Here is a 22,192-nt window from a genome sequence, read left to right as displayed (position 1 = left end):
CACGTCCATGCGGCGTGCAGGCCAGTAAACGGCCCGATCCCAGGAGGGACATGTGCTCTGTGTAATTGCACGCTGTTCTTCCCTATGGGGGGACGCGGCTGTACGTTGTCATCTGCACACCCGAACTTGCACATCCGTCCTGGTCAGGGTGTCCGCACTTACGTCCAAATGCGGACACCTGGACCCGCACAGATGTGCTATTGACCAAAATATATACAGTAATGTCATATATGATGCAGCCGGTCAGTCCATCCGTTAACACAGATTCCATTACAGCAATGACTTAAAAGTAGAACCGGAGCCAACTTTTTTTTTTAGTTTAGTATATAGCAAGGGAGGATTGTAACCCCTGTCAGCTATTTTTTTTCCATCTTTCTCCAATTGGGGAGATGTCCCTTTAATTCATGTCTGATATCTACAACAGGAAGTAAGAGGAAATCCCTTCAAAGTGAGGGAAATCCCAGGTCAGCAGCGTCACCAGAACTAGAGTGCCCATTTTGGATAATAATGGAGGGTATGACTTCCGATATTTCGCTTTCAGTACTCAGTCATACTGAGTACCAATACCGGTGCTTCCGCGTGGAACCGGCTTCCTGGGCAATCAGGAAGCTGAGTGGCCATGACATGTTGCCTGGCTTCCAAACGAAGGGCCGTGGAGAGCGATGTTTTTCTGTTCGTCATGTATAAATGAAACATACACGACGCAAAAAAAGATAACACACCAAGTTTGAAACAGTGGTAGTAGGCTGAGGATACCAAAAGCACTTCTGAAGTTGCCATGGTAACGCAAGTTTCTCATAATTTTCACAGGAAAAGCTGTTTACTATAAAGTTGGCCACACATCACTAAGAAATGCCTTAGATGTGATTTGATGGATCGGCAACATTCGCTAATAATGTTGGGGGGGGGGTTGTCGTTTGATATGAGTTGATATGAATTGTTTACGTGGGCCTGTGAACAACATCTTACTATAACAGATCCAATCTTAGGAAAATCCAAGTAGTGTGCGGCCAGATTTGTATATCCAGATAATGACGGACCCTTCTGTCTATTGGTAAAAGATGTTACTCGTATTTTATTCTGATGGCCACTTGGTGTTATTACATAAAATCCATCTGAATGCTTTCTTCTCCACCAAAAAAGTGCCATCCACCCAGAAAGTATTTTTTAGTAATAAGTGGAGCCTGGTGGGCTAAGGGTCCATTCACACCGGCAAGCTGCACTGAACGCACGGCCACTAGTGTGCCCTGACGGATACTGTGGTGATGCGTCGGTCCCAATGCATCGTACTGTTTACTTCTTTTTTATCTTTATTGAAATGTGAAGTTCTATTGGCACAGTCAGAGACATTTCTTGGGTATTCAAGAGTGAGATCTCTGTGTGATAATTGCTAACTCCTGTCTGCCTAGGAATTTGGGTGTTCCTACCCACTTTTGTGTGTTCTTACCTCCTTCTGCTCCATTCTCCATAATATAAAATAAATAAAGACCCACCAGGGATGGTAGGCGCCCTTTATAATGGGCACAGCAGATATGAAGACCCCAAAACCCAGGGTAGGGATGATGGAAGCCCCTCATAATGGGCACAGCAGGTGTGCAGATCTGAGAACTCAGCACAACGATGGTAGGAGGCCCTCATAATGGGCACAGCAGGTGTACAGACCTGGAGACTCAGCTTAGAGATGGTAAGACCCCCTTATAATGCACACGGCAGGTGTGCAGACCCGGGATCTCAGCTTAGGGATGGTGGGAGCTCCTCATAATAGGCACAGCAGGTGTACACATTTGGGAACTCAGTGCAAGGATGGTGGAAGCCCCTCATACTGTGCAGAGCAGGTGTGCAGACCTGGAAACTCAGCACAGAGATGGAGGGTGCATCTCATAATGAGCACAGCAAGTGTACAGATCCAGGAACTCAGCCCAGGCATGGTGGGAGCCCCTCAAAATGAACACAGCAGGTGTAAATACCTGGGAACTCTGCCCAGGGATGGTCAAAGCTCCTTTTAATGGGCACAGTAGGTGTGAAGACCACAAAACTCAATGCAGGAAAATATGTGCATAGTAGTTGTGCAGACCTGATAACTCTGTGCAAAGATGGAGGGAGCACCTCATAATGGGTACAGCAGTTTTACAGCCCCAGGAACCCAGCCTAGGGATGGTGGGAACCCCTCACAATGGACACAGCAGGTGTACAAACCCAGGAACTCAGCACAGGGATGGAAGGAGCTCCTCATAATGTGCACTGCAGGTGTAAAGACCCAGGATCTCAGCCCAGGGATTGCAGGAGACCTTCATATAGGGCACAGTGCACAATGCAGACTCCAAGAGGTAGAAGAAACTGATGCTTTAACTCTCCAGCATTTACCAAACTGTCAACACTTAAGTGATGGAAGGATATAATCGTGCTGTAAACGAACCTCTATTAAAAATGCATTCATATCTCCCCTTTGCAGTTATTACTGATATCTGCAGTTCTACATCTCTCACCACACTGGGAATCTTTGCACAATTATACAGAACAAATAGAAAGCACACCAGCACTGTGTGATATCTTCAAAGGAACTTTATTATACAGTGATATCTTATACTCGCAAAGGTACCTCACAAATCAGCATACTGCATAAAATCCATCCAAGGTGAGTCCATGGGCGAACACTCTTCCTTGTCGCTAACTGAGCAGCACACTCGCTACTTTCTCATTTCGATCGTTTTTATTGAGTTTATAATTGTCAATTACAGAGAACAAAATAGAAACATGAATATGCCAATGTCCTGCAGTAAATATTTTTTTATTTTATTTACAAAAGCAAAATACGGTTTGTGGTTATTCAAACTGGATTGATGGGATCTGCAACTTCGGTTTCTAAATTAGGGGGCCACAAAGCCCATTACTGCGAGAATTTAGACATATGTCATCTAGCATGTTGAAATTTCATCTGAGATGGGTGTATAAAAGTAATGTGAAAAACACTTGGGCTTGCTTATCCTTTCCCTGAAATGGTATGCAGAAAAAGAGAAACAAGGAACAAAAGAGAAATTTAGAGGAGCAAGTAAAGAGGCAGAGATAGGTAGAAAGGAAATGAGAGGAAGTGGAGCACGGTGACGGGGCCATGTGACTCATAAAGATGTCCAGATGTCAATGTTTTTCCCTGTAGTGGTCCTACAATGTCACCTTTAGCTCATTTGCATTGAACTTATAGGCTATCACAGGAGCAAGCTTGGAGTGGTGATTACTTTATAACACATATAAGGACCATGGGGAACAAACGTAGTCACCTTCCAGAAGGAAGGACGGTGTCAGCACCAATTCAGAGAAGATTTCAGGATCTACAGCCGAGTGATACACACATAAGATACATTTTTGTTAATAGTTAAGGTACTTGAATGTATTTTTAAGGTTTAACTCCTGAAAGTGTCACTTGGAATCCCATAATGATTTTTCTCTTAGCTGTTGAAGATAAAACGAACAACGAAACTCCTACAGTGGATATATAGTTTTCATTACACTTGATTGGGCAGGATGTAGGAAATAGGGGCACGTCATTGACCAAAAGTAGTAACAGTGGATGTGGTTTCAGCACCTCCAGGGGTGGGGTTTGAAATGCCCCAGCTCGTGGCTTTAGGAGGAGCCTAATGTTCTAAGAATTAACAGCCTCTCTAAATTCCCATGAAAGGAACAACCTTCTTTTAAAGCCTTAGTTCTCAACTGGTGGGTCGTGACCCAAAAGTGGGTTGCGACCTTATGTTCAGTGGAACATCAAAAAGTTTCCCAGCACGCTCACCAGCCCCTGTATAAAGCCCTTCCATGTGCACCTTACTTTAAAGCTTGTAACAAACTGATGAGTGCGTTTGCCATTTGTTTTGCTTGTCTTATGTTCAGTGGATCGCCACATGCTTTCCACTTTTCTAGGTGAGAGGCTCCTCTGCCTCCCCCTAGCACAGCACTGTCAGGTCTCTCGCCAAGCATCCATTCAAAATATTCTGTTCGGTGCAGAGTGTCAGCTTAAGGTGGGGTGGGATGGAGGGTATGGCCGCGAGGGAGCTCCATCCATACGTGCATTGCTTTTCAGCTCCCTCATGTGTCCTGTAGAGGTGCCTGGACCGGAGTGACATCACAGTCTGGCTCCCGGCACCTCTACAGGACACACAAGGTCACTGTACAAGCAATGAACATATGGATGGAGCTCCGTCACAGCACAGCAGCCCACACTGGACCCCAGGCTGAGGATCCACTCCAGATCTTGTAAGGAAGGGAGACTAGGTGGACCTTAAAACATTTTTTGTAGTGTGTACCCTAATTCCGTGCATTCCATTGCAGTGCAACTTGGATCGTGACTTGATGACCAAGGACAAATGTGGGTCCTGAGGTTACACAGGTTGAAAAACACTTTTTTAAAGCATTATGGCATTGCTGTACATTTCAGCACACTTACTGTATTACAATGAAGCCGGCGTTGGTTTCCCATTGTTATTCTTGCCAATTCTTGATCTGCCCTGCAACTTATGGTGACTTTCCACTTTGCCAAGTGGCAGGCATTAACCCCCAAATGCTAAAGCCAAGTATGCTAGCATTTAAAATTAATTAACCGTAAGAGAAAGATGGAAGCTTTTGCTTGCTCGGAGCATGCATGGTTTACCCAGGCTTCTTAAATTACACTGTCATCAACATTCAAATTTTTTAGAGTTTTCTGATTTTTCTTTTAATGAAAACCAAAAACTTTAATTTTTGCTTGAAATGACAAACGCTAATGTCGGCGTACCACTGTGAGATTATTCACTGCCTGGGACATTGATTTGCTTATTGCTTGTTTTTGTTCTTTTATTTGTTGTAATTATGATATCGTTTTCGGCAGGGTCCTGCTGTCGTGCTCGCCTCTGATTACATCTTTTCAAGCAGTTTTACATTTTTGGTCTTCAGATTAAACTAATGGGCAGAGGAATTGAATATATTCTTGTTTACAGAGATGGGGATATTGCCGATGTAGTAAAGCAAAGTCTGTGGAGAACAAACAGTGGAAACAATGACATGGACTGGGAGTCAGGCAGTATTCGCATTTCAGATAATTTAAAGGTACATGCCAGGCAAATATAAACATTTATATGAATAATTAACCCTCTGCACACTGTCATATATTACTATTCAACAATCTTTATTTAAGAAAAACAATTTCAAAGGCAATTCCACTTGAATGTTCAGTTTAAATCAGCTAAATACATTTCAAATGTTAAAGATAGCCTATCGCACTCAAGACCGATGTATCTTGGGTTGCAACTGCAGTGGGTGCTGAAATGGCAAGCAGATGGCGCCGCAAAGACAATAGAGGTAATGAGGTCACCGGCACACTGGGCAGGGCTGGCTTTCCATTTTAGGTGCCTGTAGGGACAAATGGAAATCTTTTTAGCCTGAGCCAGCATCCTTACCTGCTGTGGGACCCCGCAGCTTTCACATATGCAGAGAAGGACCCCGGTGTCGTGTAAGGCTGTCCTAAATGCCTGTCCGCATCAGACAGGCGTTTTAAAGGGCAGCCTTATGCAACGCTGGGGTCCTTCCCCTGCATTTGCGGAAGCCTGCGGTTCCTGTAGGCACCACTTGTCTTGGAGCAGGAGGGTGCCTTTTGTGCAGAATGCACCCACCTTGCTATTACCGGTGTTGTATCTTGACACAACATCGGGAATTAGGCAGAATAGGTACCTGTACGTCACCCCTCTATAGAGGGCGCCTGTAGGCACATGCCTAGTAGTAAATTCGGCCCTGACACCAGGGTATACATTATCAATCCGCACTTTATAGATGTTAAATGAACACGCTATCACAACACATCGCAACATTACAGAACCAGTGTGGTCCCTTCATCAGACAAAACAATGTGACTAAATGCATCTCAGGTGCATCACAACAAAAGGTGTGCAAAGTTTTACAGTTTGTTTCCTTTAGAAAGCAGCCACAGCCTGAGTTGAAAAGCCTGTTCCCTGCCACTATGCAGTAGAGAAGGACCCTTACTTTCTGTGTGGAAACAGTGATCCTTTCTCCAGAGGTCCAATACACCCTGTGCTGGGTCAGACCTAAGCCGATTGGAGAGCTCTAGCTCTGACTCCCCAGGTGGTGTGCTGGACCTCTTCAGAGACACCACTGCTTCCTCTCTGAGAACAGAATGAGGGGGAATCCAACAGTTTCCATTGGTCACCATAACAGGGTTAGTGGATATGTCTTACCCTAAGATTTCTACTTACTTCCTGTTTTAGCTCTCGGGACAGGAAATGCAGGGAAAATCCTTATGGAAATGTCCTTTTCATATTCCATTTAGTTACTTTTAATAAGCTGGTCCCTGTTTTAAAGGGCCATCTACAGGATCGAAAGAGTGGCCATCTATACATACTGCATAAAGTAGCCTTTGTTTTAAAGCTTGCAAAGATATGGGAAGTAATCGATCATAAGAGTGCTACGACAGACCAAGTTGGCAATCTCTACAGCTGGGTAAAATTTACATGCAAAATGGATTGGAGAAAACTGCAGAGCGTACTTACGCAATCTGTCATTAATATCTTAATACAATCTCAGCTGTATGAAACATAAGTGCCTAATTACAGCCTAATATACGCAGTTCTGAATCAGTGGCTTCATTTAAATCAAATATTGTGATTTGCAGTGAACAGAGAACAAAAAGATTATAATTTTCCTTCCAGGACACTTCATACATTATTCAGTTTTTTTCGATCCAAAAAGTACCATCACGACTAGCCAGCATCATGACTTAAGTATTGGAAGAGAGGTTTTACTGTCATTTAATCAACCAGTTATGGAGATAACATTTTAAAACCAAGAGGGCATCCATTTTTGAGACAGATGTCATATTGGTAAATGGCATGTTGGTTCCTTAAATGAGATCTAACACGTAGGCCTTGAGTGAAGCTCTTAGTGAGCTTCCGTAAACAATGTAGGCCAGGGGAGGGCAACTCCGGCTCTCCAGCTGTGCTTTAAGTACAAATCCAAACATGCCTCTGAGAGTCATGCCTGTAATTGTCAGAGTCTTGCAATGCCTCATGAGATTTTCTGGCAGCCGCAGTGTCAGTATTCTTTTTGAGAGCTATAATACTAGCTAGTTACTGCCATGCCGGAAACAGATCATGAGTGATGGCCTCAAAATGTATAAATCATACCACCATCTGTAGACTTCTCCTGAAGATAGTATGTTGACAGCACACTGTCTTTTCTTTGCCATCATGAAAATAGGCCTCTGCAAAAGACAACTACATACCAGTCAAGGATGTATCTTTTGTATTTTCTTCTAGTGGTACTAGTCTCTGGTCATGTGCTTTGGCATCGGCCATCCAGTTCATGGTTAAATGTTGAACTGTGGGCTGCAATTGATCCTTGCTGGCCTATTATCAGGGCCTGATTTACTCTCTCTGCTGCCCCAATGCCAGGTTCCTCAATACGCCCCCCTGTATGCAGGCTGCATACAAGTGATCTCGGCGGCATCGCCGAGATCACTTGTACAAGACAAGCAGCAGCTTCCCCACTGTACATTTAGCCTTGCTTGCCCAAAGCAGGGCTAAATGTAGAAAACAACTACCCGCCCGGCGACCGGAACTGCATGTCCTGGGCGTCGGGAGATAGAAATTCCACACTCCTGCTGCCTCTCTACTCCCTGCTGCCCCAAGGCCGGGCCTCAGTTGGTCTTGTGGGAATCCAGCCCTGCCTATGATGCTAACAGCTGTTTCTGGTATGGTTTCCTCTGGTGTTCTTTCAGAGTATCTTCTCGTTCTCCAATAATTTATTCAACATTTTTTATATGCTTTTTACCATCCTGTTCCTCTACAAGAGCGTAGATATGTGCACCTGCCTGTCAACTGGTGTTGGTACATGTCTTGATTGGTCAAGCTCCTTTTTAAGGAAAACGTTTTTCTACGCTTCTTAGCTCATGGGAATTACTCTTTCTGTATTTTGAATTGACTTCAGATGTTGGCCTCACTTGTTCACAGCCCTTACTTTTCTTGAACTCCAGTGTCCCTAACCCCTTCTATGCTTCCTGGCTACATGTTTCTCCTTTCTTTGGTGTTGGCACTACGTTATGGTCACACCTGGAAACAACCTCTAGCTACCTACTGCAACAATGCTTATCTCTTATATTTGCCACAGTCTCCACTCATCTGGATTTGATGCTTTTCCTGGCCTTGGCCACAAATTTGTCTGATATCTGGTACTTAACTTGAGCCTATTTAGCTGCTGGTTGTCAGCAGGGAGGCTGTCCCAGTGACAGGCCTATGGGAGTGTTCACCTTACAAGCTAAAAGCACATTACCTGGGTCTCTAGTGATGACCATATAGTAAATGTCACCAGCACACCTGTGTCTTGTGTCAATAATCCATCTTCTTTATTGATGCAGACTGTCAAAAAACAACGTTTCGTGGGCACGCAGGGTCCCCTTCATCAGGTTTTAGTAGGTGATGACCAGGCACGTGAATAGCTTGCATCTTACAAGGTTATTTTAGGTGGTTATGAGGGTTTTTAGCCATTTAAGCTAATCTGAATGTATTCTGCCCTTTGGCACCATTTCGAACACAGTACTTTACTATCATCTCCCACAGAAACACACCTTGGTTACTGAGAAACTGTATTGATATTAGACTTAAGCTACGAAGACCATGTTGGATATTGAATTTTGTATGATTGGTTGAGCAATGCCGTTTCGGAAACAGACTTTTTTCAATAAAATTGTCATATCGGATGTAGACTTTGCCGAAAGCTATTATACTGGAACAGGACAATTATTAGGCAGATAATGTATTGGAATGAGCTTGGTTAAAGGTTTTAGTTCCAGTTTATCTTGGTTGACAGCTGCTATATGATTAATGTCCACCATGTCTGAAAAGAGCCTTTTGGTCTTGGTAAACAGTTATCAAGCTAGAAACAGAGCCTGATAAAGATTTTCCATCATGTAAGTTGATTGTGGTTGGCTACAAACATATTAAAAATAACACTGGTGTCTCTTGGGTGTTATAGTTTCTTGCTTTGCTGTTTTTATTATCGAATAATCCCCAAATAAGTGTTGAATCTCAGACTTTCTTGTACATGCGTTTTAATTTTTGCATTTTATGTGGACAACATATTATAATAATTTGGTGGAAAAAAGTACATCTGACAGCATAATATGCAAATAGATCACACAAAGAGCCTATATTTTTTCCTGTAGCTGTTTTACTTCCATCATTAAGGAGCATGGAAAATAAGATATTGACCTATATTTAAGCTTTAGCACTCCTTAATTTCCCTTAGCATGAAAGACAGAGCGTTAAGCTGTTGCACACTTTGATCAATCTGCAACCTTTATCTTGAAGGTTCCTAAGCTAGCTAGACCTGGAATGCGGAAATATTTGCACTACAAGAAACTGATTCTTAATGGCGTGAAACTTTGTCAAATGCTCTTTTTAAATGCAGAATTAAAATATTAAAAGGGGAACTCTTTTTTTTTTTGCATAGGATGGTGAAGGGTTGTAACCCGGTCAGGTTGTTATTGCTGATGCAAAAGTGAGTGAAGAGCGCTAGACTCTCCAAAATGTCTGCTGCCATGGGGTAGCATGCACCTAATAATTTGGTTTGTAGATTTTGGGGAGGAAGCTTATAGGTACAATATAGCCTATGGGTGCATCTGGAAAAGGTTTGTAGAACACATATTAGTACCACATCAATGTTTCAAAGTCCAAATAGCATTTATTTCAGCCAAATAGTCCAAATACAATTCACATTGGAGGTGAGGAGATTAAGGGGGGATATGATCTCCATGTACAAAATGTTCAATGGTGGCAGCAACATTAGCGATAAACTGTTTAAAATTAACTCCATTACAAAAACTAGAGGCCACCACCTAAAATTGGTGGAAAAAGAATTCCAGCACAAGGGGCGAAGGGGGTTCTTCACAGTAAGATCAGTTAGGGTCTGGAACTCACTGCCACAGACAGTGATTTCAGCAAAGAATGTGGAATTGTTCAAGAAACTTTTGGACGATTTCTTAAGGGACCGTAATATACAGGGGTACAGGTACTCCTAGAATGAGATCCTAATAGGTTGGACTTGATGGACTAATGTCTTTATTCAACCTCAAATACTATGTAACTATGTAACTATGTAAAATCATTATAGCCAATGCGTTTGTGGGCTTTCCCTTCATCAGGGCAGGCTGAGCTGGAGCAAAGGAGCCATTGTAAAAATCTTCAGAAGGAAAACCCTCTAATGAATCCAATCCCTAAAGTCCATCTTCCACCTACAGCTCACTGAATCCTAAAGAAGGGGTACTCTAAAACCCCTAAAATGCAGTAGTAACATACATTTTATTTAGATTGTTTTGATGGAATAAATAGTCTGTGGACTTTGAACTGAACCTCTTTTAATATATCAATCCCAGATTCCCTAAAGCTGAACTCCAGGCAGCTCTGCAATCATTATTTTTATATATACTCAGGTAACTAGAAATCACAGAGCCCCACAGCAAAGTTTTGTATGGGGCCCCGTGATTGCTAGTTATGACACTTGCAGAGCCCACCTGATACACCAAACAGCCCACCTGAAAGTGACCCTGCAGAGCCCGCCATAGACTCTCTATGGCGGGCTCTGCAGGGTCTCAGGTGGGCTGCACACCTCTTACCTGTCAGCGCGGTCCTTTTCCATGTTCGTCAGGCCTCGCCACCTCCTCTTCTGTCCCCTGGCTCCTCCTCCTCTTTCATCGTCGGGCCCTGTCTTCTCCTCTATCGATGGGACCGCCTCCTCTTGCATCACTGGCCCCTCCTCCCAGGTCGCCGGGCCCCGCCTCCTCCTTCACTGCAAACGTCGGGTCCAGTCTCTTCTGCAGCAGCTGCTTGCTGTCACTGACACAGCTCAGCGGCAGATGAGAGGAAGAACGCGCCGCTGCACACATCACTGATAGGTTGTCAGTGATCTAACAGCGGCGCGTTCCTCTTGACAGCCAGCACCCTGATATGCCATAGCGCCCCAGGTGGCCAGCATGGCAACAGAGGGATGCCCTGGCCGAGCCCCCTGTGCCCTTGCTCCATAGCGGCCGCCTGGGTCGCTATGGCGACTGTTACGCCACTGTATATACTGAAAGCAATGTGAATGCCTGAATTTGGTATCAGCTTCTTCAACTCCCCTGTACAGCAGAGCTAAGAGATGGGGAGGGGATGCAGCACAAGGAGTCATGTGTGCTACAGTGCAGGGAGCTTATGCTAACATTACCTGCATTCCCCTGCAGCTCTGTTGCTTTCAAAGTCAAACGCTGTGGAACCCCCATGTTGACAGGTATTGGAGCACACATATGAATTTATTGTCCTCCTTCAGTGACAATGTTCAGGCTTGGCTGTTATGTCATACGGGAGGAGGTCACATGGTATCCCTTACCCAGACGCCCCATGTATTTTTCAGCCCCAGAGATGGAGGACGATGGAAATGGTGTGTTGGTTGGTGGGCTTTATAGGAGCTATGTGACTTTGGGCCATTTGGGCAAAGTCTTTTTAACAGTTAAACTAGGTAACTGTTTCAGCTGGTTGCATGATGTACCCTAATTATTAAGTGGAATATAAAATAGTGCCTACCTATATTATTTTAGATCTTTGATTGAAAAAAGGAGCACCAGCAACTTGGAATTAAGCATAATTAGCTGGTATATCATAATCGAGTGACTTATACATCTGCCGGGTGTTAGTAATTGAAATCTGTTCCTTTTCCTAGTGTTCCTTGAAAGAGCAAGCGTTCCTATGTTCGCTTTTCCAGTAAACACAGAGTACCGCGCTGAAAAGAAAATATTATCTATCACTTATTTATCCCTCGTCTGTGGCTCAAAACATGCTGACTTTTTAATGCAGCAGATGTCTTTATAAAGAGGACATCTGTTGCCTGCTAGAGATGGGAATTTATAGTACGAAGCGCGCTCACCTTTAAATGGATGCGCCAGTTGCACAGAACATGGGAACAGATAGATGACGGCAATGTTCTTCTCGACTGCCTCTGTTTAATCATTAGTAAAGCAATGTTCGGCAGGGTAAAATGTTTCTATGTATTGGTAGGAACACCTTGTTCTTTCCAGAAGGTCAGTGGAGTCACGTTCTCTGGAGTGTTGCATACTGCTGTCTCTAGAAGTTAGCAGGATGATGGTTCCTGGAGGGATGAGTACTGCTGTCTCTAGAAGTTGGTGGGATGATGGTTCCTGGAGGGATCAGTACTGTTGTCTCTGGAAGTTAACAGGATGATGCTTCCTGGAGGGATGGGTACAGCTGTCTCTGGAAGTTAGCAGGATTATGGTTCCTGGAAGGATGAGTACTGCTGTCTCTAGAAGTTGGTGGGATAATGGTTCCTGGAGGGATCAGTACTGTTGTCTCTGGAAGTTAACAGGATGATGGTTCCTGGGGGGATGGGTACTGCTGTCTCTGGAAGTTAACAGGATGATGGTTCCTGGAGGGATGGGTACTGCTGTCTCTGGAAGTTAGCAGGATGATGATTCCCGGAGGGATGGGTACTGTTGTCTCTGGAAGTTAGCAGGATAATGGTTTCTGGAGGGATGGGTACTGTTGTCTCTGGAAGTTAGCAGGATGGCAGTTCCTGGAGGGATGAGTACTGCTGTCTCTGGAAGTTAGCAGGATAATGGTTCCTGGAGGGATCGGTACTGTTGTCTCTGGAAGTTAACAGGATGATGGTTCCTGGGGGGATGAGTACTGCTGTCTCTGGAAGTTAGCAGGATGGCGGTTGCTGGAGGGATGAGTACTGCTGTCTCTGGAAGTTAACAGGATGATGGTTCCTGGAGGGATGAGTACTGCTGTCTCTAGAAGTTAGCAGGATGATGGTTCCTGGAGGGATGCGTACTGCTTTTTCAACTTTCAGATGAGCTCTTATTTAGAAAAAGATCACTTTTTGATCATTTGTTTTTATCTTTAGGTTTGTCCTGGATTAGAGGAAAAGAATGACCAGATGGGCCAAGACATTAGTGGGCCCCTGTAAATAACATTGCATTTTTTAATTGTTTACCAACTGAAGCTTTTTTTTCTGAGGATGTTCTTTTAGAGACATACAATGCCACAGTTAGGCCTTAATGGAGTAGGGCAGGGGTAGGCAACCTCAGCACCCCAGCTGTTGTGAAACTAGAAGTCCTGTGAGGCATTGCAAGACTCCTACAACCACAGGCATGACTCCTGGGAATGGAGAGGCATGAGGGGATTGGCAGTTACACCACATATAGAGTTTCGAGGTCGCCTACTCTTGAGTTAGGGTTGAAGTGTATGCATAGTAGTTTTGGATAGAACCAAACCCTTGTCAACTTATTGTTGCTGTATGTGTCCCATTTGGGAGTTTCCCCCCAAACTTCCTGTCCTGGAGTTGCAACATCAAGGGATACGAAATCACTACCGAATTGAGGGGGATTTACCTCTTAGGCAGTTGTCAGTGGCACAGGTGTCCTCAACTGAAGATTTCCTCTCACCTCTTGTTCCGGTGACAACTGGATGTTAGATTTTCAATCACTTTCTGTCCAACCGTGGTTACCAGGAGAGCATGAATATCCCCAATTGGGACACAGACTACAATAAAAACCTTACAGAGGTTCTAACTATTCCATACTCTATCCATACACTGTGATCAAGCTATTCGCTTCTCAGCTCTGTTCTAGGTAATAGTGTAACCCAAGCTTTGACTGAAATGGGTCATATTAGTGCTGGAATAATGTCATCCAGTACCCAGGGCCGGGAGTAACAAAATGTGATGCCACTCCACGGTGCAAGCTCTCATGGCTGCCAAACTGCACCCCTTCCCCTGGCGTGTGCTAGGTCGTCTTTTGCAGCTTGGTTCTCACTCCCAGCTGCCATTGTGCTTGTCTCAGCATCGCTGCAGGGCTATGGGTCTGCTGATTGAGTTTCACATGGATCCAGAAGTGCACAGTCATATTGTGAGACCTACAATCCATGTACCCATTGCACTCCTTACCGCTAATCCGTAATGATAGGCTGGGTGCATCAGTAGTCGACGGATGGCCACCATCTGAATCGAGTATAAGTGTTGCATGAAACGTCAATAAAGAGACGTTTTTCTACTTTTGAGTGCCGGTGTCCATAACTTCTTATATTGTGAGAACTTTCTCCCTTTGTCAGTCTCCTGGCCCTGATTGTGAATAGTGCTGGGCCAGCCAGAGGCAAAACAAAAGATAGGGCATGCATGTGATAAAAAGGGTGCAGCTTGCCAAGCGATACTCTTCCCCAAATGAAAAAACAGCATCTGCGGAAGCTGCCCTTCTTGACCCCCCCAGCCTCGTCCTGGGTCACATAGTCTCTTTTGAAATGTCACTTTTAACTAACAATGCCTCTTCATTTGCTGCTTAGTCCTAAAAATTCAATACAGCGGGAGAATAAGTCCAGGAGGAAAGGCCTGGAATTGGCCTTTAAGTGCAAATGAAACAAACTGTTGCTGCACCGGTGTACCTATCTAAGATTAATGATCCCAAATTCATCGCATACACAATACAATCACATTTCAATACTGACACAAACGTTGCCTGTTCACCATAATGTATACTGTACATGGCTTTATAACCATAAGGTGCGTTCATCCATCAAGTTCTCAAGTGGCTTAGAAAATGAAAGCTGATGCTGATGTTGTTGCCATGGGCAACTGCCTAATAGAAAAAACCCTGAGTGCAGATGTTGTGATTATTAACACTATACATCCTTTGCATGCCGTCCTCTTCATTTTTAGTCCACCGTCATCTATGTTCTTCCACTTCTCTGCACCAACTACACTCCAACTCCAGATTAGGTGGGAGTTATACATCACTTGTGAGATTCAACACAGGATTTTCTATATGTACACATTTTATGAGATGTACTAGCACGTTTGTTTTTTGTTTTTTTCATCAGCACAGGCATTGTGCAACACAGGTGTTGTGTATGACACAAAATTGTGTATCCCTTTGTGACAATTTCACAGTTTATACAATTTTTTTCACATTTTAGGAATATAATTTTTGAGTTTGAAGCGCAGTGCTATTTTCTTTTTTCTTATTTTGGGTGTACTCACCTATTAAGCACAGCTGCTCTTAGAGTGTTATTTGATTCCTAGCGCAGTTTCTTTCTATCTAATATACATCCTTTGCATGCCGTCCTCTTCATTTTTAGTCCACTGTCATCTCTGTTCTTCCACTTCTCTGCACCAACTACACTCCAACTCTTCCACGCCGAATGACAAAACAGGTTCAGCTCCCAGGAGATAAGGAATCAATATTCCTACACTAGTAGCAGTATCATTGAGCAATACAGCAAGGGAGGTTTGAATTGCAGAGCATGGCTGATTGTGTCACTGGAGTAATACAACACATCAGAGGTGAAACTGAAAGCCTCGGATTTCTGCTACAGAGCCGGGAACGTTGACCAGAAGCACTCACCACTGGTATCTAAGATCTAACAACATCAAACATCCATAACATGCTTATATCTCGTAGGACCTACACACAGGCCATATACACCAACTGGTAATATGCCATTATTGGGATTATTGCAGGAAGTTGCATATTTGGCCTCAATTGCCATAACAGCCACAATTAAAACTATAAGAAAAGAAAAGAAATGCATCACTAAGAAAAAACAAATCAAATAATATAATGCGTGAAAGTCAATGTATAGGTTTTTATATGCTTCTTTGTTTTATTATTTTCATGTCGAATAATAACATTTAAGTTTTTCTGTTTATTTTTTTAGTCAGTCCAATATGAAATATTGTATGTGTATGTGTGTGTGTATATATATATACAGGTGAAACTCGAATAATTAGAATATCGTGCAAAAGTAATTGCAGTAAGTGCTGCAAAAGGGGCCCAAACCAAGTACTGAGTACATATGCATGCTTATACTTTTCAGAGGTCCAATATTGTTCTATGTACAATCCTTGTTTTATTGATTGCATGTAATAATCTACTTTTTTGAGGTTGTGGATTTGGGGTTCTTGGGGTTTTCATGAGCTGTAAGCCATAATCATCACAATTATGACAAATCACGGCTTGAATGATCTTGCTTTGCATGTAATGAGTCTCATATATTAGTTTCACCTTTTAAGTTGCATTAGTGAAATAAATGAACTTTGCACGATATTCTAATTATTCGAGTTTCACCTGTATATATATATATATATATTTTTTTAATTATTATTATTTTTCTTATTTAGCTAGTCAGAAGGTGGTGCCCTGGTCTATACTAGAGATGTGCTCATGTTTGGACCAAACCCGATCCGAACCTGAGCTCCCCTGACCAAGGAAGTTCCACCCGATCTGCGGGTTGGGGCACTCCCCATCTCGCAGCTGCATGTAAACAAAGGGGCGGGATGCTGTGCTGAGTTAATTTACCTTATATGGCCACATAGCCAAATTAGGTAAATGTAATTTACCAAATATAGCCCTGTAGCCATATAAGGCTACTGACATCACTGCACCTGGCCCCTTTGCTTGCCTCAAGCTGCGGAAAAGGGAATCCTCCTCCTGCAGCTGATTAAACGGCATGGATGGAACTTCCTTCTGTGTTTGGGAGGAGTTTTTTTCCAGGTTTGGAGGAACTCAAGTTGGGACTGTGCTTGGTCCAAATCTAAGCGCATTCCCTAGTCTATACCTGTTGTCTACATGACTATTCTTAGGTGCTCTGTTAAAAAAGCTTTTTTTTAGTTTACAGAGTTTAGTAGTTTAAGGTCAGATTTACAGAACAATGGAATGATCAGAGGAGTGGCGTAGTCCCCTCCTTCCTCTTCTCTGTCTTCTCTGATCATAGGGAGCTGTCTGAGATGTCAATTAGAGAGAGTAATCCCAAAGGCTTACTTTGTTCCTTACTAAAACACTTGGACACTGTACTATGCACACTAGCACTCCTCCCAACATTCTGAGATAAGAAATATGGACACCATTAATTACAAAGTATGAAGGCCACACCCCCTTGACATGTCTACAGTTAGACAGGCTTTGAAGAATTAATATGCAAAAAATATTTTGTAATATTTTAGTACTCAATTTTGCTTTCCATAATAACAACTGCAATAATAAAGAAAAAGAATAAAAGTCTTAGGTGATGATTTATAATGATAAATGATAATGATTTCCATCCGCCAAGACATATAGATTGGCTTAATGTCGTTCAAATGGCATTAGCACCACTAGATGGAGCAGAATTCCTGTGCTACTCGGCTCCATCTAGTGGTGAGAACGATATGTGAATGGCATTCGCCCAGCGTATGGCTGAGCAGATGATTTATAAATCATCCCCTTAGTGTAGTAAACAACATCTGGTAGTTAGAAAGTTTTTTTGTGTTTGTTATACTGTGTTGGTCTATACATTAGATCAAAAAGATGGACAACTAGAGAAGAAAGAGGGACGGAGGGCTTCGGTCCCAAAAGAGGGACAGTCCCTCCAAATGAGGGACTGCTATGCACAGCAGTTCTCATGCCAGAAACTACCAGCCCCTTATCCCGACCTCCAAGGACAAACGTATCACAGTGGACAGGCTACTTTCGCAGATAATGTCTTATAATGATTAAGGCACCAAGGTGTTTATCAGTTTCACCTCTTGGCACTCGGTCATCTGTATGCGCCAACGACTCCGGAGTGCTGCTGTAATTATCCCCAGATCAGAGGGGGTCAGCGCCACAGCAGATTCTTCTATTTGTAATGAAAGACGGAATGAGTGGAAAGCAAGGAACAACGGGAGCCTTATTCAAAGCCCTACATGAGGCTAATGCAATGTTCTGTGCAATTGTACACTTGCATATTAATCAGGCTTGTTAAATAAATGTGCCATATCTGTGTATACTGCACACACTGTGTGCCGGGCCTGTAATCACTCCGAAAATAAACTTATAATTAAGATGCCTCTTCATGGTCAAATAACCTTAATAAAACTCCATCATCATGCAGGAAGGAGCACACTGAGCGCCAGTGTTAGATGTAAATATGGCCGCTAGGATCTGATTCCGCTTTCTGGGGTGTCCTAACAACGCACTCGCATTGCAGATTTTTTGTTCTTTTCTGTTTTTTTTTTTTTCTTCTGGGGCAGTATGTTCTGTATCATATTTAGAGGGATATGGGAGCAGTGTGCAAAGGATCAGTTAAAGGGGAAATATAGAACAGCCTAAAGATGAATAAATGTCACCGGCACACAACCAGTATTGCAGTCCAAAGAGTTATTTTATTGGAATGTCATGTCACCAAAACTAGCGTTGAAACTTTGTTTTTTTCCGGTAAGAAGTGCAACAAGGTATCTTTTTGTTTGTCCTATAGAACAGCCTTTCTCAACTTGCCTTCTGGCTTCCTCAGGGGTGCCTCAAAATTTTACACAATGTAATGCTTTCCATGGTGCAGGTGAGCGCAAGCACCATGTAAACGGATTACGCTAATTGAGGGAAGGTGGGAGCTATTCATAAAAGGATGGAAGTTCGTCTCCATCCAGGCCTGCTCGCCCTCTGCCATGTTGCCGCTGCTGCAGCTCCAAATGGGATATTGGGACACTGATGTGAAGGGGGGACTGAGAACTCAGATGTGAAGGGGGAACTGAGGACTCGTTGTGAAGGGGGACTGAGGACTCGACGTGAAGTGGATACTGAGGATCCTAATCTGAAGGGGGGTCATGATGTAAAGAGGGCTTCTGATGTGAAGGGGGAGGGGGGGCTTGTGAAAGGGGGACTCTAATGGGGTGTGGTGCCTCGAGATTTTCCAAACTTTTAAAGGGTACCATGACTGAAAAAAAGGTTGAGAAACACTGCTATAGAATACGATACGTACTATTGTATTTTTCATTTATATATTAGACCTTTTGCACATCTGAAAGAGACCAGCTAAATGTGTGTTATGCATTCAATGTTTCTGCCTATATCTTGCACTTGTATATGTATAAGAGGGTAGCCACAGTAGCGCAATACATATCAAGGGTTTGTTTTGTTCCAATTTATTTTTTTTTTTTTTAGGGTTTATTTTGTTTTGTTTTTTTGTCCTATTTCTCTGTGTCGTATTGCAGAAAATGATCCACACTTCCCATTGTGTCTCAGAGACACAATAGGAAGTGAGAGAAACTCTTTCTATTGGGAGGGGAAATCCCACCGTAACAGGTCTCCCCCTTGGAAGATTTCTCCTCATCTCTAGTGGCAATGGTTACTAGGAGAAAGAGAGTTGGTATATCCCCCAAGTACGAACAGAGACAACAATAGCAAGCCTGGCAGATATTTTAACCCCTTACATTCTATCCAAGGCCTTAAAAAAGTGTTAACTTTATATTGAACTTTCAATTTAACACAGCTAAATACATTCCGGGTGTACCGACTCGAAGGTGTGCAAAGCCTTACCATAATTTTTTTTATTAGAAAGCCGCTCAACCTGAGTAGAAAAGCCCATCCCCTGCCAGCAGGCTGCAGAGAAGGATTCTTTCTCTCTGTGTGGAACCAGTGGTCTCTGATATCAGCAGAGTGTATGCCCTCTGCTAATTGGAGAGCCTTAGCTCTGACTCAGCAGGGGCTGTGTTGGGCCTCTGCAGAGATATCACTGCTTCCACACAGAGAAAAGGGGTCCTTCTATGCAGCATGCTGGCAGGGGACAGACTTTTTTGCTCAGGCTATGGCTGCTTACTATAGAAAATGAATTGTAAGACTTTGTATACCTTATGTTTTGATGCAACTGGAATGTATTTAGCTAAAATATAGTAAAATATTGCATTAGTATTAGTATTTCATAGCTTTATATTTACCATTTTAGCCACTTAGTGTTTTTTTTTTAAAGTATAGAAAGATTATATTGAAATTATATCCAGGTCAAGTCTGCCAAGAATTGGGATGTATCAGTGGTCCTTCTCTCTCTCTCTCTCTCTCTCTCTCTCTCTTTTCTTTCTAAAAGGTGAACTCGCACTGTACAGTAAAAACAGAAAACATTCACAGCTCATATCTCCGCTAACCCGCTACTGTGTTTGTATTTCTCATCCTCAGGTACCACAGTAATGAACATGTTGGCGTTTGATGCGGATGACCCCACTACTGACAACGCCGTCCTGCGCTACAATATCCTCAAGCAAACGCCCGACAAGCCATCGCCTAACATGTTCTACATCGACCCTGAAAAGGGCGACATTGTCACAGTGGTGTCTCCAGCGCTGCTAGACCGCGAAGTAAGTCACGTTACTACCGGCTGCCTCGATGCAAGGAGCCGTTGTGTGTGGGTTTCCTTTTCAGGATGAGAGGAACAGTAATCATGGAGCTGCTCCCATAATGTTTTGGGTGCGAGGAGCTGATGCATATGCATAATTGCATTCATTAAGATCTGCATTAAGATAAATTTGCAAGTCGGCATCTGACAGCAAGCGCAAATGACAACAGGTCTGATGATGTCGTTGATTTAGTTAGAGCTGATAAAGAAGTAGCACACTTTTGTCTTTGCCTTCATTGTGGAAGAAGAGAAATCGTCCCAGCGAAATTATATTCTCCGAAATTACTATGGTTAACTCTGCACTGTGTATGGGGCAGTTGTGTTGTCAGATATCTTGTTCTGGCTTACTACTTGGCACTGAAGGGTGCCGTAGAAGCAGCTTTTATGAACATGTCTGCTTTTTAAGGTACTTGATGGTAAAAGTCCTTTCTAAGAGCTGGCAGAACAAAATATGACCTTTATTAGCCAAGAGAATCTCTTCTGTGTTCCCCTCTGCTACTGGTTTCACTTTGTTCTAAGAGCTTGATGTTGGGTCTAAAGGATACCTGTATGTGGTTATTATATATAATGATATTTAATATATTAATTAGAGATATTTAGTTCATCAGTGGTTCGTAGTTTGGCCCGGTGGAGGACTGAGCCCTGGGGGAGTTATGTTAGGCTAGTGGCCCTGATTGGAGATTCTTCACCATTTAGGAACCAGTTAGAAAGGGACCTACAGCCAGTGACATATACTGGGCATTATACAACTAGCTAGTTTAGATCTTTGATCACAGAATCTGACAGAGGAAACGTTTCTAGAACCAATTTCCTTTGCATCTCTGAGATGTTATGTGAATGAATTTCAAGAGCTGCAGAGGAAGCCTATGCTGGAAGATGTGTCACAATAATCCATTTCCTTCACCAAATCCACCAATCAATGGGGCACTATGCCACACTTTCCTTGGTTGACTTTCTTAAGCCCACAGCTAGTATAAAAGGGCTAGTTGGCTGTGTTTGCCCCACAGGCTAAAGGTTCCTAGTCCTTCACTTGTATGACCACTGAGTGGTTCCCTAGGGCGCGTTAGGGGCAACATGTTTGTTCCCACAGTCAGCAGGACATCCAGATCTGCAAGTTTATAGAGCAAAGACTACAACTTAAGTTCTAAATGCCGATTCCATACAGATTTTTGTGAGCTAATTTTTACATATGCTGGCATGAGCAAAGCAAGATCCAGTAGAGGTATGGAAGCTCTGATTATTGTCTCCTGGCTTTGATACAGTGAGATCAACAGGCCATATATATTGGTCTGCAATCTGTAACAATGGAATAATCTGTACTTTTTGATGGCAAAGCCTTTAGGGAAAAACCCTGACATGGTCTGGTCACTATGATTTGAGTGTCTAGTGCAGTATAGGTATTATGGTGACTGGTGGCACAGTGGCATTATTGTGAAGTAGTAATTCTGTTGATATGATCTGGATACATGATTGTTCAATCAAGGATGTATTCTGCTTTATGAAATGTGACAGACTGCACTGAGATGTGTTCATGTTGTTATCTATGACAGTCAATCATAATGTAGGTGTCAGAAAAATGCAAATCAGATTTGTTAAAGAAATTTCCTTTAAAAATGGATGTTTTTAAAAACAGTATGTTGGGTGTTATTGAAAACAAAAAAAGTGATATAAGATTGTCCATACTTGCTGGTTATAGTGAGGTGCTTGTCCAGTTCATTTACTGGCAGCCACTATACAGGAAAATTGGATGACTGCACACCAGCTATATCCAAACACTTTCTTTATTTTTTCATAAAAGCATAACACAATAGATGAATTGAGAATACTGACGCGTTTCATCCACACAAGGGCTTAGTCATAGAGACTAAACACCTGTGTGCATGAAATGTGTCAAGGGTTCTCAATTCATTTCTTGTGTTATGCTTTTATGAAACAATAAAAAAAGAGTATTGATATATCTGGGGTGCAGTCATCCAATTTCCTCGTACAGAGTCTGTCAAAAA

The 22,192-nt window shown here is 42.9% G+C and overlaps 1 protein-coding gene across 1 annotated transcript in view; it reads left to right on the top strand.

Moving 5' to 3' along the window:
- The window catches only part of CDH13 (cadherin 13), a 557,182-nt gene that overhangs the window by 370,843 nt on the left and 164,147 nt on the right, over positions 1-22,192 (top strand). The window contains exon 7 of the mRNA XM_018555891.1: positions 19,973-20,151. Within this exon, the coding sequence (XP_018411393.1) occupies positions 19,973-20,151 (179 nt within the window). The remainder of the gene's footprint in view (positions 1-19,972; positions 20,152-22,192) is intronic.

The sequence above is a fragment of the Nanorana parkeri genome, unplaced genomic scaffold (genome assembly GCF_000935625.1).
Source record: "Nanorana parkeri isolate BGI_ZX_2015 unplaced genomic scaffold, ASM93562v1 scaffold216, whole genome shotgun sequence".
In the NCBI taxonomy this organism is placed as follows: Eukaryota; Metazoa; Chordata; class Amphibia; order Anura; family Dicroglossidae; genus Nanorana; species Nanorana parkeri.
The sequence above is the reverse complement of the archived record's forward strand: the minus strand, read 5'-3'. Positions and strand labels throughout refer to the sequence as shown.